The sequence below is a fragment of the Ambystoma mexicanum genome, chromosome 7q (genome assembly GCF_040938575.1).
Source record: "Ambystoma mexicanum isolate Mex_15411 chromosome 7q, UKY_AmexF1_1, whole genome shotgun sequence".
In the NCBI taxonomy this organism is placed as follows: domain Eukaryota; kingdom Metazoa; phylum Chordata; class Amphibia; order Caudata; family Ambystomatidae; genus Ambystoma; species Ambystoma mexicanum.
In genome coordinates this window covers 880,365,127-880,383,573 of record NC_090941.1, presented here as the reverse complement: position 1 = coordinate 880,383,573, position 18,447 = coordinate 880,365,127, and the positions used below count along the sequence as shown (strand labels likewise).

The following is an 18,447-nucleotide window of genomic DNA, read 5'->3' as shown; positions in this document are numbered from 1 at the left end:
AGAGAGAGAGAGAGAGAGAGAGAGAGAGAGAGAGAGATGAGAGGAAGAGAGAGAGAGAGAGAGAGAGAGAGAGAGAGAGATTAAAAATAGGTTCACCTTTCACTGGTATCAATTGTAGAAGCTCTCCGCAAACTATAATGTGTTTTCTTGCAAAGACTTCTTCATTGTTATTTTTAAGTACTTCTTGCAATCTGAGATGAATCAAAGCCAACATTAGGTTGGAGACCATGCTCACTTCATCTATTAGTAGCATTTTCATTTGATTGAATACTGTGCGTAATTCCATTGCAGCTTCTGAAGAAAGTTTGCAGTAGTCTAATTTATTTTGATGCTCTACTGGAAGCAGTAGTTAATCGGTGTAAAGTGAGACAGCCGATGGATGGTGTAGGCAGCTAAACCTGTGGGGGCTGTTACAACAGTTGACAGTTTGTTGTTTGTCAATTGTTGAAGGAACTTGCTGATGATTTTTAATTAAGTATGTTTTCCCTGATCCAGCTTCACCACTCACGTACAGCAGTATAGGTTGTAATTTTCGCAGGTACATTCTTTATTTTCGTGTTGTACACCATGTACAATTTGTTTACCAAAAATGGTGCACTGATATTTGTTAAGTTTTGCTTGTTGTACATTTAAGTCTTCTGTATCTTCTTGATATTAATACATGGTGTTTTCTACTTCTGCCATAGCTACTTCAGCCTCATTTGCCATTAGTGGTTGTCCTAGTGGTTCTCGACTTCCTGTTACAGAAGGTTGACTACTGTCGGAAGAGTCCTTATCTAGTTGGGCCTGAATTTCTTCTTCGTGTTGCTGTTCATTGTGTAACATTGAATTGGACTCCGTAAAGTTCACATCGGTGATAGCAGTTTCATTTGCTTTGAAAGCATCTTCATAGCAGTTTTAGTTTTCTAATATGTCTTCCTCTTTTCTCCATGGTTTGAAAAGTTGTAACAGAGACATGTAATATACTTCTTTCTGTTGAGGAGTTTTAATGACAATTTTACATGATTAAGCTTCGTTTGGTAAGTTTCACTAAGCTCCCTTCACAATCGGTCACTCTATATCTAAGTTTGTTTTCATCAGGTTTTACATTATTTTTGTATGCAAAGTTTTGAGCTATGTGGTATAGACACATGGTTTCCAAAGTGCTACTCCTGTTAGGATAGTATGTGTCCAGTAAATTGCTTTTCAGAAGGTCTTGGTTGTTGGTATCATTTCTGGCAATTGTTTCTATGTTCTCATATGATTTCAGCCCTCTTTTTCTAGATTTTGCAGGACTAAGACTTAGCCATACTATGTTGTCTGATTTACCATACAAAGCAGTACCGGTTAAATGATCTGCTGCTTCATAGGCCCCACATTCTCTATGAGAGAGCATTTTTATGCCTAGGCTGTACAATTTCTGTGATAATGTTTCGTCTGATGCTAGGTCATCCCAGGTCTTGAAGCGCTGTTTTTTCTGCTTTTATTAATTAGGCTGTAACATATCGTGCAACAGCAGTTGAATTGTCTGCAATGTACTGCAGATCTATGTTTGCATTCCGTAAGAGGGCAATGATTGCATTGTAATTATTGATATATTTTGATTCTTCCCTTCTTTTTATGTAATACGTGTTCTTAGGTGATTTACCTTTAACACTATGTCGAATTGAAGACATGAAGTTGTTTACTTCACCTGTAACTGGTCTAGGGAAACAAAAGCAGCATTTGGTGTAGTATTTACCTTTGTTTTTGTATTTGCGGCGACAATATTTGCCACATTTGTGTCTTTGAAATTGTAAAATCTGCCCATGCAGCTCACCATGTGTCTGCTGTGAAGGGATTTCACAAGTGACATTTTTGGATAAACTGCAAAACAGTGCTATCACTGTCGTGACCAAATTTCGGTACACCTTTGATCCATAACAGCATGTGAATATGTGGTGCTCCTCTCACTTGATATTCTTTTCTCCAATAGAGGTGTTGCACTTCTCCAAGGGGAGGAACATTTTTATTGCAAATAAAGTGTAGCATGGCAATGAAACGATGATGGAAATATCTTGACACATTAAATGGATCTAGAGAGCAAAGTTCTCCAGGTGTTAATATATCTATGTTGTTTTTGTTGCTGTTTGCTATGCGTAGGAACTCATGTAAATCTTCCCATGCATATTCTGCACAACTTAATGTAACAAACCAAGTCGGTGGTCCAAGGTTTCTGATCATACAACGCACGTCTCCGTGCCGTCGGAACCAGTATTCCTTTGTACCACGCATGTTTGCAAACAAATTTGTTATACTTGCTTGTAAAACATCATCTTTTTCCTGTACTTTTTGTATTAACTGCGTAGCTGAAATATTTTTAAAGTGGGTTCCAGATTTCAAAATGTGTGCGACTCCGTAACAGTGTTGCTAATTCACTTTCATAGATTAGGTGGAATATGTATTCCACATTTTGTCCAAATCTGGGATCTTGCGAATACATTCGTAAAGAGCGGTATTCTGATGCTCCAATCTGCGTGGGTCTATCATCGTATCTTCCACCTTTGCCAGTAGGAAATAACAGTGGAAAAGCACGTGCTTCTATACTTTTTTCCCCACATACTCATTGGTGACCCTTTGGTTTGTCACATTTGGTAAGTTTCTAGTGCATCATCTATGCTTTCATTGGAATGCAATGGATGAATTGTGTAATGGTCCAAAAGAGTGGATACTGTAGCATGATCCAGAAGTTCGAATTGTCCAGTTTCTGATGGCTCTTCAATTATTTCACAGTTGTTTCACTTAAGCTTTCATCAATATTTATTTCCTTGTAGTACTCGTTATTGTCTTTTAGATATTGCAATGCTTGTCTAACTTTATGTAAGTCCACCAGTTGTTGCCAAATTGTTTTGTCCTTTGTTGGTACACCATTTACCAAGACTATTAAAGAATGCTCTATTGAACGTTGCACTCCTAGAGTGTACATTTTCCGTTAGATCTAATGGCAAATAAACTACTTTACCACATATGCCTTTCACCAATTCAGAGGAAGGTAATTTTGCTTTTTTTGGATGAAGGTGTATAATTGTTTGAAATGGGTGAACTCTTTGAATTATTATGCTCTCATAGAAATTGAGTTGTTGCAGGATTTTTGGCAGTGGGAACAATTCCAAATTATTTGTTATAGCACGTGAAGGAGTGTGGTTGTCTAATTTTGTAGTACAGTAACTGCAACATATTAGGCGTTCAGTTCATATCTGTTTTCTGCTAAAAGGTAGAGAGCTAATTCAAACCATTTAGAGTCTTCATTGTCTTCTATTTTGTATGCTATGGCTACATTTTTTTGTGTTCCTTTTCTAAAAGGTTCTGCGGCAACACACGCGCGCGCGCACACACACACACACACACACACACACACACACACACACACACACGGTTTGGTACTTCAGCCGATGACCTTTTAAATGTTACTATTTCTTTTCTGTATGTGTGTAATAGAAGGTTGCTATGTGCAGAATTGTTGCTACCATGTTCTAAAACGATTGCATTTTATAAGTGGCTTTCACTTCCAAAATACTTTCTCTGAATACGGTCAATTTCTTTTTGTAAGCATTTGGGTGTACCATGCAGAAGAGTGTTATTTAAATTGCCTAATCCTGAAGCTGGAGTTTTTGCATGGTATATTTTATACACTAGATTTCTTACACTTGAATGATGTATTGATATCCTTTTGATATCATGGAAGGTGCTTTTGCAAATAGGCCCATAAATGCCGGTTAATGAATGTCCTTTTAGTCCTGTGTATTTGCGCACTGGACACATCCATATTTTGCAGCACTTTCATTTTACTTTTGTCTTTACCTTTTACATACTGATTGTGGAACTGAAGTAAAGATTTGAAAGCTTTGTTTGGAATGGCACACATTGGTGTGCATGGCCATTTGTATACTGGACGGTCTAGTTCTGCTGTATCGAGAGGTAATTCTGAGTTTAAAGAGTATATTTTTGTAAGCAGTGTTTCTTGTTCTATGATGGTAGTATTGATTTTCTCATACCCTCGTCCACTGCTATGGATGGCAATTGTCTTGGTTTGATTTTGTTTGTATACTTCATTAAAATATGTTTCTGTGGTTGTTGTGTGACTCCATTCCCCACCACAAACATTAAAAAGATTATTTTTGTTCACATTCCGTTTATTGCCGAGTTTCTTTTGTAGTTTGGTACTTAGTTTTGTTAGTACTTTCATCCTATTTAACACGAATATAAACAACTTTCTTTTCAGAAGGATTGCACTGTCCACGAGAGCTTGTAGGATTAACTTTCTACGGTAGGTTTTAAGGGGTGCGGATGATTTCGGTCCTCCTCTTAGTAGATTCTGAAGGACTCTATGACAAAACATTTTCGATAAAATACTTTTTTTACTATGGGTTCTTGTTACACTATCAGGATTACTAGAAGCATTGTTAGCTGTACTGGTAGCCAATTTTTTGCCAACATTTTTGTGTTTTGTGACCCATTTTGATGGAGGACGTAAGGTTTCGCTACTTGAAGCTTCTTTTGTTTTGCTAACCGACTGCATTAGCTGGTTTCTTCCAACATTCTCTACGATCTCTACAACAGATGGACGATTAGATTGGGCACTTTTATTTTTATTTGCTCTACTTCTGCGTTCCTTTCTACAGAGTTGCTTTTTGGTAGGAATTCTTTGGTGTCTGTTGAAAAAAAGAAGGCATACTTTGGTCTGTTGTATAATGTATGTGTGCTGTGTGCATGCGTGCATGAGTCTGATGGGGAAACTCTTTGTTATGGTGTGTGAATGTGTATTGGACTCTTGCAATGATTTGGTAAGGCCATTTTACTGTTTGTATACTAGTACAATGTGCTTCAGATGAGACTACAAAGTGGGCTAGTGGTGAGGAGAAGCAATATTAATAAACGAAATGGCATAAACCTGCAACAGCAACTACTTTTCTAAATCTAACGTAAGGATTACATTATTTGAGTTTTAAACACACAGGGATTTGTGAGCCAATCTGCCTGTTATTGTTGGTTCAATAAATGGATATTTGTAGGTAGAATGGTTCAGAAATCAATGTTTGCTTTGGTGCCCAAATTAAACAAATAACCCATGCAGCCTCTTTGAGGAGTAGTTACAATATAAAGGTAGCACTGTATTTACTTTTTTTTGCAAAATGACCAGGTTTCTTCGGATATGTCATCTGCAGTGTAGATGCTGTTGATTCTCAGGAGAGTAGTATTCACTGTGATTCAAAAAAACAAAATTGTTTACTGTGTGTGTTTACAGCAGTGCTGATACTGTACACATTAATTGTGAATTGTTCGTCAGAGCATTCTCCTTTCATATTTGAACCCAGCGCATGTGCGCATTTTACTTCACTCTGTGCAGGCTTTGCATGGTATTTGCAATACGTTACTTGCAAGTCCTGCAAAATTGCTAACATTTTTAAGGTTATGAAAATGCCTTGTTTTTTACAATGTGTACTATCAATAGGAGAGAGGTTTGTAAGCGATAGGGCACACTAGTAGATGGGAACAAATGTTCTACTTGCAATTTAAAAGCACGATGCCGAAAAATCGGGAGACCCTCAGAGGGAGATGTCACCACAGCAATCAGAAGTGCAACTTTTGTCATATGATTTTCAAAACACTTAGCATCGTCCATAAATGCATCACAAACAAAGCACCTAGCTACCTCAACACCACCATCAAGAAAAGAATCTCCTGCAGGACACAGATCTAGTAAACTGGCCCTCTTGGAAATTCCTCAATACAAATACAGTAGAGCAGGAGGATGTAGCTTCAAAGTCCTAGCCCCATTGCACTGCAACGCACTACCCCTCAGCATCAAAAACGAGGACTCCCTACTAAAATTCAAAAAAGCGCTGAAACCTTGGCCATTCAACAAATAATAACCCTAACTAGTCCTACTCTACCTCAGTACTAGAACGCTTCAGGTTTCCCTCCCTTCGTTGAAGCGAAACATTAAATACAGCACCCATGGTCAACATGTATCTCCAGGGGGCACTTTCAGACCCGCAACTAGTGTTTTAAATGAACTGTGACCTGCTACTTTGACCCATTGTAACTTAGTATATGAAACTTGATTTATGACTATGTGTAACTTAGTATAAATGTTGATTTATTTATCTGTAACTGTGACACTGTATAAAAATGTGAGAAGTCATCTGCAATTTCGCTGTGATACCCTCGGGTTTGGGCGAGTAATACATAAATTCAGTAAAAAACCTTTGTTAAAGGGATGTTATACTACACAGTGAAACCAAAAAACACTACACATTACCCTATTATGGTAAACTCAGCAACCATAACTCGCAGCATCTACGTGCGTTGCTAAGACTAACACCCAGGACATCAAATATGACATAACAAATATTGATGACAACACATGTGAAAATAATGTTGACGAAAAGTCCCTACCTACAAGGGGTTCTTTCTATTATGTTGGTAGCAAGATGTCAGGGGTGATTGTGCAATGTTAAATATGTAATAACTAGCTAACAATTCAAGACTTAATACACACTTGTTCTAGTACAAACAATACACATGAAGACCCAATGCATATAAATCAGAGTCATATACAGGGAAATTCAAGTAAGGAAGACAGTAACAGCATCATCAGAAAGTGTATCTTCCTGTATACAAATTAATTGCGAGTTTGAGGCCTGCTATTGCCCCATGAATGTGCATCATGAGCTGAGACCAGACCCTAAGGAAAGTACTTTACGAACACACGACAAGGTTACCGTTTTTAAATACAGCACCTTTTCAATTTTTATATTGCGATTGTCAGTAAATAAAACCACCTGGCCTAGATTTGTCAATGCACCAAAATAAGTGAGGCAGACGTGATCTCATCAGTGAGGTCATCAATGATATTTGTGATGTCATATTTGATGTCCTGGGTGTTAGTCTTAGCAATGAACGTAGATGCTGCGAATGTGCAGTGTTTTTTGGTTTCATGTGAAGTATAACATCCCTTTAACAAAGTTTTTTTACTGAATGTACATATGTATATGTGGCAGGGAACGAAAACATAGGGGCTAAACATGTGATGTCGTCAGTGATGTCATCAGTAACATTTGTGATGCCATCTTTCATGTTCTGGGTGTTCGTGTTAGCAGTGCACAATGGTGATGGCAGGTGTGGGGGCTTAGTTTACCATAACTGGCGAATTTCAGGGGTTTTTCGTTTTTAATTTGAACCATAATGGGGAGGTAGAATTTTCTTTTTTTTAATGAAGTACACAGGTTCGTGGTAGGGCAACTTAACCATAACGTCCCATCAACAAAGTTTTTTTTTGCACACACACACACACACACACACACACACACACACACACACACGTTCTCCTTACCCTCTGCTTCCAGGTCCCACAGTGCCTGTCAGCCCCTGTGTGCACTTGTGTGCGGCAGGGACGTGACCGGTCGCTTTAGAAAGACTGCTCCGTGCAGTCACAGAGCGGTCCTTCTAAAGCAACCTTTTAGTAAAAAGATCTTTTCACTGGGAACGGAATGGTGACATAGTGTGATGCGATTAAGGTGCTATTGCACTGCAAGAGGTTCAACGTCATTAGCATTTATCTTTGGAAGATTTTCAGGCTGCAGCTGCTAGTAGCAGCATGGACATTTAGGCTAAAGTCATGCAGAGCTTAAAGGTATTGTGTTTGAGAACCTGAAAACGTGGGCAAGTCTTTAAGAAGAGGTGACTTGTTTGAGGATTTGCAGGTGTAGAGCTGCACTGTCAGCCAGGAACATTTAAGGCTTTGACAAAAAAGAACAAGTTACTTCTTACCTTGTAACGTTCTTTCGACGGGATGTTCCTCCAACGTATTCCTTATCTTAGATATCTCCTTCCAGCTCTGCTGGCCTCGGAAAATTTTTCTCTAGAGGGCGCTGCGCGTCGACGTCCTCCGAGTCGATGTCCCTCGACAGCCGCCATATCGACGTCATCTTGCCTATAAAGGCCGCGCGCAGCGTCCGTTGCTCAGTTCCGTTTTGTAGCCCACAATAATTCTTTCTGGACTAAACTAATCACCCTGAAGGAGCGTAAGCTGCAACAACAAGGGAAGTAGAACTGCGGGGATGGATGGGAGGGTCGATAAGGAATACGTCGGAGGAACATCCCGTCGAAAGAACGTTACAAGGTAAGAAGTAACTTGTTCTTCGAAGGGATTGTGTCCTCCGACGTATTCCTTCTCTTAGATAGGCTCCCATAGCAGTATTCTATCATTGGAGGAGGGAGTACTGACTTCACGCTGTCTTCTATTGATGAATAGAGTGCAGTACAGCCCTTCCAAACCTAGTCTCTTGACTGGAGGAGGAACCCAAGTTGTAAAATCGTGTAAAGGTATGGATAGACAACCATGTAGCGGCCGCACAGATGTCTTTAACCGGCACACCTCTTTTGAGGGCCGATGAAGCTGCAATACCTCTGGTCGAATGAGCCCTAAGGTTTTGAGGGGGCTCTTTCCCTGCCAGTTTATAACATTCCAGAATGGCTAGAATGATCCATCTGGAAATGGTCTGCTTAGTTATTGGTAACCCCAGCTTGTGACCTGTGTAACCTACAAACAGCTGGTCTGCCTGTCTTATCCTGGCTAGTCTACTGATGTAAAACCTTAAAGCCCTTCTAGGGTCTAGCCTGTGTAACCTCTCTTCCTCTTTCCCCGGATGAGGAGGAGGATAGAAAGATGGTAGGGTAATCTTCTGAGTGATATGGAATTCAGAAACCACCTTTGGGAGGAAATTAGGCTTCACTTGCAGGACAACTTTATCTTTGTGAAAGATTGTATGAGGGGGTTTACAAGAAAGAGCTTGTAATTCGCTCACCCTTCTAGCAGATGTAAGTGCTATTAATAAAACAGTTTTAAGGGTAAGGAATGTTAACGAACAAGAATGGAGTGGTTCGAAAGGTGAGCCCATCAGGAAAGTTAGGACTAAGTTTAAATCCCAAAGGGGAACTTGGATTGGTCTTGGGGGATAAACATTGGTTAACCCCTTTAGAAACTGTATTACCAAGGGTAACTTGAAATAGGATGGTTCTTCCGCAGTGCGCTTAAAGATGATAGCGCTGCGAGATAGCCCTTAATGGTGCCAATTTGAAGGCCTGAATTCGCCAAATATAGTAGGAAGGACAAAACCATTGGTGTACCACATGAAAAGGGGTCGATATTCTGTTCTCTTCACCAGCTCCAAAATCTGTTCCAACGGCAGCGGTATAAAGACTTTGTTGCTGGCCTCCTTGCCGAAAGCAACACCTCCATAACATCATCAGGGAGGTCCCAATCCTTGTACCTCAGCCTTTCAGAAGCCAAGCGTGAAGGTTGAGGGTTTTGATGTCTGGATGGAGAACCTGACCTCCCTTCTGTGAGAGTAGGTTCTCTCTGAGTGGAAGTCGAATTGGAGGTCAGATGGACAAGTCTAGAAGGTCCGGGTACCACGTTCTCCTGGGCCAATCCGGGGCAATTAGGATCATGGTTCTCCAGAATCTTCTGAACCTCCTGAACATTTGAGGAATGACAGGGACCGGTGGGAACACGTACAGAAGCGGAAACTCCCAGTCCACTATGAACGCGTCTACCAGAGCTCCTCTCGGGGGAAATTCCCTTGAACAGAACAGATCGCACTTCCTTTTGATGCTGGTGGCGAACAGATCCACCTTAGGGGTTCCCCAAAGGGCGAAGATCTCTTGAAGGACTTCCTGTGCTAGTTCCCACTCGTGGGAGACTGTACTCTGCCTGCTCAGAGCGTCCGCTGTCAAGTTCTTCTCTCTGGCTAGGTGAACTGCCGATAAGAGAGATTCCTTCTTGGACTGCCCAAAACCAGAGCTGCATCGCCTCTCTGCACAGGGGTAGTGATCCTACGCCTCCTCTTTTGTTGAGGTAATGCCTGGCCACCGTGTTGTCTGTCATTATCAGGACATTTTTCCCTTGTACAGCTGGCAGGAACGCCTTCAGCGTAAGTCTGATGGCTCTCAGCTCTAACAGGTTGATCTGTAGTCTGGACTCCGATGGAGACCAACGACCGCTGATGGTCAAGTCGTTGGCGTGGGCTCCCCACCCCGTGAGTGAGGCATCCGTGACTACTGTTATCTCCGGCCAGGGTTGCCAAAACTGTTCTCCTTTCAGAATGTTCTCCTGACAGGCCCACCACTTAAGGTCTCGAGCCACCCTGTCGGGACCCTGAAGAAGATCTGTCATTTTTCCTGAGAATTGTGACCACTGAGTCCTCAGTGCCCACTGGAGGGATCTCATTCTCAGGCGAGCCTCTGGCACTAGGAAAATGCAGGATGCCATGAGGCCTAGCAACCTCAAAAAGTCGAAGGCTGGGAGACGTTGGGCATTTTGGAACTTGGTAACCATCTGTAGAATATCTTGAGCCCTCACTTCTGGTGGCGAGGCTTTTCCCAGGGAAGTGTCCAGGATCGCTCCGATGAACTGGAGTCTCTGCGATGGTATCATGTGTGACTTCTTTAAATTGAGGGAGAAGCCCAGTTTGTGAAGGGAGTGGCACACGTGATCTAGCTGGATCTGAGCTTGTTCCGAAGATACAGCCCTGATCAACCAATCGTCCAGGTAGGGGTAGACGTGAATCCCTTCCCTCCTTAGATTTGCAGCCACTACCGACATCAGCTTGGTGAAGACCCTCAGGACGGAGGTCAGCCCAGATGGCAGCACTCGAAATTGATAATGAGAGTTGCCAATTGCGAACCTCAGGTATTTCCTGTGTTTGAAATGGATAGGCACATGGAAATAAGCGTCCTGAAGGTCCAGAGATACCAACCAGTCCTGGAACTGAAGGGCCTGGAGGATCTGAGATAGTGACCATCTTGAATTTGTCTTTCCTGAGGAATTTGTTCAATTCTCGCAAGTCCAAGATGGGTCTCAGTCCTCCGTCTTTCTTTGGAATGAGAAAGTAAGGGGAGTACCAGCCCTTGTTCCTCTCCGCTACAGGTACCGGTTCTATGGCACCGTTACCTAGCAGGTCCAACATTTCCTGCAAGAGGAGCGGATCTGGAGCTTTTTGAGAGCTGATCCCCAGTGGATGACTGAGGTATGCGTAGGAAAGGCAGGCAGTAACCTTGGGCAACTGTTTCCAATGCCCAAGCATCTGACGTGATAGCCTGCCATTCCGCCAGATGTTGAGTCAACCTGCCTCCTACAGGTGTCCTGTGAGGGAAGTCCTCAGAGTGGTTTTGAGGCGGCTGATGCAGATGCCGATGGTAAAGAGGCACCTGCTGTTGCTGCGGCTTTTGAATATCTACCCCGTCCACCTCGGGTAGTTCTTCTTTGTCCCCTTTGGGCCGGTCGTCCACTACCTCTTCTGAATGCGGAGTAGAAGCGAAAGGACTTGCCCCTCGCAGAGGTTCCTGTGGGACGAAAAGGTGTCTGACGGATTGCAGCACCTAGGGATTTTGCTGCTGCTTTTGAAGTTTGCAGTTTCTCTAAACTGTCATCCGCCTTTTTCCCGAACAAAGAAGAGCCATCGAATGGCATGTTCAAGAGCCTGGCTTGCACATCTGGGGCAAAACCAGACTTTCTCAACAAAGCGAATCTCCTGGTTGTTGTACTTGCCGCCATTGCTCTGCTGATACTGTCAGCTGAATCAATGCCCGTCTGGAGGGATTCGCACATAGCGTCTTTACCGTCCTGTATGATATTCAGGAACGCCTCCCTTTCTTCTCCCTCTGGGATGCAGTCAGCCGCTGTAGAAGCACACTCCCAAAGTGTATGGCTGAATCTAGCAAGGGTGCAAGTAGCATTAACAGATTTTAACACCATGCTACATGCCGAAAAAACGTTCTTTGCCATAGCATCATATTTTTTATCGTCCCTGTCCTGCGGTACGGTAGGATAAGCCGTCTTGACATCAGTAGAAGATGCTGCCTGTACCACCAGACTTTCTGGGGATGGGTGTTTTGACAAAAACTCCGGATCTGAAGATACCCTGTATTTTGTAGACAGTTTTTTATTTACTGCCGGGACGACATCTGGGGTTTCCCAGTTCGTCATAATCTTCCTCTGAAGAGCTTTATGAAAAGGCACCACAGGATCCTCCTGTGGGCCTTTGTCAAGAATATCCGTGAGGTCATCTTGTTGGAAAGATTGTGAAGGTGCAGACCACCCCATAAACTCTGTGATCCTGGCCATTAAGGCTCTATAGGGGGTTTCAGCATGCTCCCCCGGGTCTGGCCTAGCAAACTCCACCTCAGGGGAAGTGTCCAACCCACTTGCCTCATGTAAGGAATCATGAAGATCCTTTAACCTGCGTTCTTCAGAGGAAAATTCCTCTCTAATTGGGGTTACAGCTCCTTGCAACTCAAATGTGTATTCGTGTTCCGACAATTCACCCTCTTCCATACTTGAGGACATAGTTCTCAATTGTTCTGAACTCATAAAGGGTGTAAACCCCATTTCCAAGGCAGAGGGTGCCGAACTTGTCATAATCGGCCACGAAAACGTCGATGCCGACGGCTTCGAGCGTGGCGTCGAAAACAAAGGCGGAGGCCTCGATGATCTCGACAGAATTGGGATTCTGTTCGACAATCTCGACGCCATCGTCATCGAGGACCTGGGGATAGTCACTGGGTGTGTCGTAACCGTGACTTTTCTAAGCGTCGACACCGGTGTCGAAGCTGGCGTCGAGTCGACAGACCCGTGTGTCGAAGGACCCTTCGACAACGGCGTCGAAGACACCAACCTCGGCATCGACGGAACCTTCGTCGACGGCACCTTCGAGGAAGGTTTTGAGGTCATAGTCCTACTTGAGGGTTCGAGACGCGCTCGAGAGGTTTCCTTCGCCGGGTACTGCGACTCGCGGCGTTTTTGACCTTCGGGTCGACCAGAGCATCGCTCTCTGCAGTCTTCGAGGGGGTCGAGGCTGCTTTCTCGAAGACGCTCATCATATATTTGCGGAATTCCTCCCATTCAGCCCGGGAACTATGTTTCGTGGGGCAAGAGATTCTCTTTGGAGAAACAGAGGAAGACGGAGAAGGGGATCTTCAACGTCTCCTCTTCGAGTGCTTCGATCTCAAGAAGTGATGGGACCCACTCCGAGACCTGGAGCGAGAATGGTGACGAGGAGACAAATGTCTCGACTTCGTCGAGGAAGAAGAAGCTTTAAAAGTCTTACCTTTCTCCAGCTTCCCCCTACGCTCCTTCAGGGCCTTAGCTGTCATGGACATACAGTCCTCGCACTCTGAACAATGGTGTTCAGCTCCCAAACACCACAGACAAACTCTGTGAGGGTCAGTCAGCGACATCTTTTTCCCACAATCTCGGCATTTTTTGAAGCCGGATCTAGGAGTTGTCGGTTCCGACGAAGAAGCCATCAAGTACGGTATCGAATAACTCGAGGTAAATAGGATTAACCTGACAAAACTGAGCAACGGTATTCCGAGGCACTGAGTAAGCGCGGAAAAACGGAACTGAGCAACGGACGCTGCGCGCGGCCTTTATAGGCAGCGCTCTCTAGAGAAAAATTTCCAAGGCCAGCAGAGCTGGAAGGAGAGATCTAAGATAAGGAATACGTCGGAGGACACAATCCCTTCGAAATGTATTGTCATGGTATGGGTATTGTAGAAGATATATAATATTATGTGATCAATATTGAAAATATTTAGGAGGTGTCCTAAAACGTGTTCTAGTACTGACATGTTTTAATTGTTGTAAGGTAGGTCCGCAGGCACTTCAGGTTAGTTATCAGTAAGTTGCTTTATTGTAGTTACATCAAGTTACATTAAGTTGTCTCAAATGAGCGCAACGGCTCCCATTACCCAGGCAAGCTCACTTCAACTGCCCGAGTGTAGAACCGTAGCACATAACATTCCCTCACTCATACAACAACATTCTCTCTTACATCATAGTTCCCATGCATCCATCCAAGCACATTACAACATATCTCCTTTCCTTTCCAGTTCTCACCATAGCCCACCTAGCACTTTACAACACAAAGATGGACAAGAGATGGTTAAGGGAGGAACTGATGATTTTGCAGAATTCATGCAGACAACCTGATGAAAATATACATGTTTGGGTGGGAATGAAATAGCTAGACAATGAGTGATGCTGCAAGACAGCTCTGCAGTATAGGAGAATGATGTGTCTATTTGACAATCCGAATAGGATCAACACAAAGACACTAGATTAGGGTCTTTCTTCTCTATCTCTCCCTCTTTAAGGAAGGGCCTGAACATTCTATGGAGTATGTACAGAACAATTTTCCCCACCTGTCCCATTCCCTCTCGCCCTCAACACCATCCCCTTCTTTCTTGTTTTTTGGGCGTGGCTTGGGGCGGTAGGATTTACCTTAAAGCTCACTGACTAAAACAAAAGACAAAGAAGTATCTAGACTTGGGCTTGTTTTCCACAGTGAATTTCCATATGCAAAGTTCGAGAAAAAGTGGGTGCAAAGAACAAAAATCAACAAACTGGGAAAATATAACAATGCTAGGTATTCTTTGTGATCCAACTCATGTGTGATTTGCCTGGGGTTGTCCCTGCTTAACCCAAGCCTTCCTTGTCGGTCTCTGATCTCGACCACTCTTCCCTTCTTTGTTTCTCCACCAACATCTGTATATCTCACTCTATACTCGGGGTCTCCTTCCAAATCCTCTGCTTTACTTATCTCTGCTTTCTTCCCACCAACTGGTCCACCTCTTTTGTGCTTTCTCCTTCCTCCCTTTTCCTTCTCTTCCTTCTCATCCTCAGTGGTCTTCTCGTCTCCTCTGCTCTAACCTCCTACCTTTCACCCTCCAACCTTTCTCCAGATACCCATCCTCTAGCTTCTAACCTTCCTCCCAGCAGCCCCCCTCCACTCTAGCTAACTTGCCTCCAAACCGCTCCCGTTATGCACCTCCCACTCTTACCAGACTCCCATATCTTTCTGGAAATCTGTTCTCATTACAGACAGGAGCTGGCCCCGGCACCAGGTACTGCCCTTACTTAATTAGATTCAGCTACAAGCACTTATTGACTTTAACTGGATTTGTTACTTTCTATCCATGCACCACCTTCCACTCTGGCCCGAGAGCCACACTGACCAAGACTTACTAAAAATGGGCCACCATCTGGAATGGGCACAGCACACGAACACAGGAGAGAACTGCTGCATAGTAAAAATAAAAACTGGCACCAAGTCAGGCTATCTGCCTGTAAAAGCGGACTCTTATTGTCACTCTCAATATTTTCGACACCACAGAACTCCACAAACACTTCCTTGGTGTGATTAAGCATTAGTCTCTTATTTCAACAATGTCTTGTTACAGGGTATAGGACCTGACCCTGACCCATCATGAACCCGGAGGCCTACTAGGGTATTTTCCAAAGCCAGTCCTACACCAGCAGTGGGGTGAAGGCGTTGGAGGGCCCAAATCTGCAGTCCCCCCACACGTGCCTGAATGCAGTACTAGCTTTGATCATGCCATACCTGCCCCGCCAATGACTGGCCAGCATTTTCTCTCTTCCCTCCAAGGACCACAACAATCAGATCTGTGTGGCCAAGCGAGCAACATGCTTCTAATCGGCAAGAGAGCCGCCCCACAGAATAGCAATCCAAACGAAAGGCAATCCTCTGCGACAGAAAGGGTAGGCCCTTGTTACACAGGGCTACCATCCCAGAACGTCAGCAGATCAGCAGCTGGAAATGGGGATGGGGGTGCTAAAAGGGCAGTTTATGTTCTTTGAGGTCTGAAACAGATGTCCCGGATCATAATGGAGAGAGTAACCAAAAGACCCAGTGTGGGGGAGAATCCAAGATACCCCAGAATGAACAACCCATGAGGTGGGGAAAGAACAGAGGCTCCTGAGTGGGGAAACAAGCCATAGGGAAGCTTGATATAGGTGAAAGGACAGAGAAGCCCAGAGTGGAAGAGGAGGAGACTGAAAGAACCCCAGACTGTGGGAAGGGGAATATGAATGTCTCCCCGAAGGGTGAAGAACTGTGCGACACACACATTTCAAGGCGAACCAGAAAGACCCGTTTGGAACCTCTGGATGGCACTCCAGTCATACACAAACTATATGTTTGGACTGTACATGGGCATATTGTACAGAGACACACGTGTGGGGTGACAATAGTCATTCCTTCCCCTTGTACAAAGTCCAAAAGTATATCTTGGTTGTTTTATATTTTCTATTGAACGTGAGAGAAAGTTAGAATAGGATTTCTGGTCAGAGGTCTTAATTCATGATGGACCATCTTGCCACACTGACTAGCATCCCTTTTTACCTTCACATTTGTAAACAGTTGGGTTCAGTATCACAGAGTTGGGAAAAGAAATAGGTAAGGAAGAGGTGAACTTGCCAAGGGAAGAGGTGTAGAGAGTAAATGGGAAAGGACTGCTAGAGACTTGGCAAAGGTTATTCCAGAATATGACCAACTAGGAAGGAAGAAATCTAGCAAAGTCAGTATGAAGGAGAGCATTAGTAACTGGCAATGTCAAAATCAGCAGAGAGATCAAAGAGGAGACGGTACTTGTGATCGATAAGCAGTGATGGAAATAATTAGTGGCAAGGATGTCGCTGTTTTCATGGAGTGACTGGTGCAGAACACTTGAGTGGCACACAGCATGCATATGCATTTGAAGACGACGCATGGGAGAAGATTGTCAGTAGCCCATCTACAACAAGAGTACGTGTCCAAAGTAAATGGCAAGGCACAAAACTAAATCTTTTCAGTTACATGAAAGTCTCGGCAAGATTAATTAAATGTTAAACAGTCAATCAGGGATGTAAAAGCACAGCCTGTGATAGAAGAGTAAACATCCAATTAAGGCCTACAGTATTTCTGCTTTCTTTACAGATATGAGAATCAGCATCATAAAATAAAATCTTACAAAGTTACAAAAAGAAGCTCCACATCATCTGCTCTCTAATGACAATGATTCAAACTACTTCTCCAAGATCACTATAATGAGACACTCCCAACCACAGTCAGACCTCTGGCTCGCTCTCCCTCCCTACTTTTCCCCACCTCATATCACCATTACCCTCTCCTCCCACCCCCCACGGAGCTCCTACCCATTCTTTACTTGAACATCCATCCTCCTGTGCACTCATTTATCCCCTTTACCTTGTAAGTAAACAAAAACCTTGTGTCTGGCACCTACTCCGACCTACTCCGACCTTTCCCGCCTGATATAAAGCAGCAGCCATCGCCAATTAGCAAAGAAATTCTCAACTGATGCCAACAATCACTCTATTGTCCTGCTTCCCACTTACCTGGTCACCCCAAAATCCTTGAGAGTTGTCTTTAACCACATTGATAGCTACCTAGAGGACTGCTCACTCGGACACACTTACTTAGAAAAACCAGGCCATCCTGCAATCTAATTCTGAGGTTGTCTAGCTCATGTGACAGATTAACAATATAGCCAAATTAATGCATTCTAGAAATTAGCAATCATATACTCAAGGTGTTTGAGCGTCAGGTCACAGCCGGTTTACTCCAAGTATGGCCGATATGCGGAATGCATTCCACTTTAAGACTTTCCTAAGAGCTGCCTTGGAGTGACTACAATATTGCGTCTCAATGGGCAAAAATCACTTACGCATGTGAATAACTGAGTTTTTCAATGTTTAAAAAAATGATATACTATTTATGGACATCTTGAACTTTTCTCTGCCAATCTGACTACATTAAATTGCTTCACTCATTTGCTTAAAGGCTGCATTGAAACAAATAAAACTATTTCGATATAGTCCGGGTGGTCGGAGGGTCAGCGTCTCTTAGTGTAAAGCTTTAGCAACCAACAAATGACTACATTTTATTTACATATTTTGAAGCGAACTACTTACAGAAAATGTGTATTTTTATATTATGTGGGAAAGAAATGTTGACACTTACCACAATACCCAAGAAATCCGAAAAATCAGTTGTCCTTCTCTTACAACATGACCAGCCCTAAAACATAGCAAACAATAATCTTACATATTATATGTATTAGCTGACATGTTTGATATAACTTCTATATTATTGTTTTGAACCAAGGTTTTGACCAACTAAGATAGCCTGCAACGAAGCGAACAGACTATAACAAGAACATAACTTTACAATTACAAGACATTTTTCAGCAAGCAAAGTACATGGAAGGGGACAACCGAAACCTCATGTTTGACCATATTATAATTTCCATTAGGAGAGTTAAAATTAGATCAGGCCTCAAAATTTAAACTTGCTGCTGGCTAGTGATAATTGACTCCTCATAGTTTGAAGGTGGTGTGTTGGGGTTTGTGGGGTTGGTGGCAGGGGGATTTGTGCTGCAGTGTAAGTAAAATCAAAGACACATTCATGAGCTTAGTTATTCCCAATTAGAGGAAAATAAACCCATTTGTATTTAGCAAAAAAAAAAATACAAGTTTGGACATAAGAGTTCACAAGAAGGGAAACATTTTGCTCCAAGGTAACCCCTCGTTCACAAATCACACTACTACTGCAAACCTTGAGCTGA

General features: G+C 43.2%; 1 protein-coding gene across 2 annotated transcripts in view; it reads right to left on the bottom strand.

Moving 5' to 3' along the window:
- Positions 1 to 18,447, bottom strand: part of CHORDC1 (cysteine and histidine rich domain containing 1) — a 232,117-nt gene that overhangs the window by 157,124 nt on the left and 56,546 nt on the right. For both annotated transcript variants that reach the window (XM_069639393.1, XM_069639394.1), the window contains one exon: positions 17,844 to 17,900. In XM_069639393.1, coding sequence (XP_069495494.1) covers positions 17,844 to 17,900 — 57 coding nt within the window. The remainder of the gene's footprint in view (positions 1 to 17,843; positions 17,901 to 18,447) is intronic.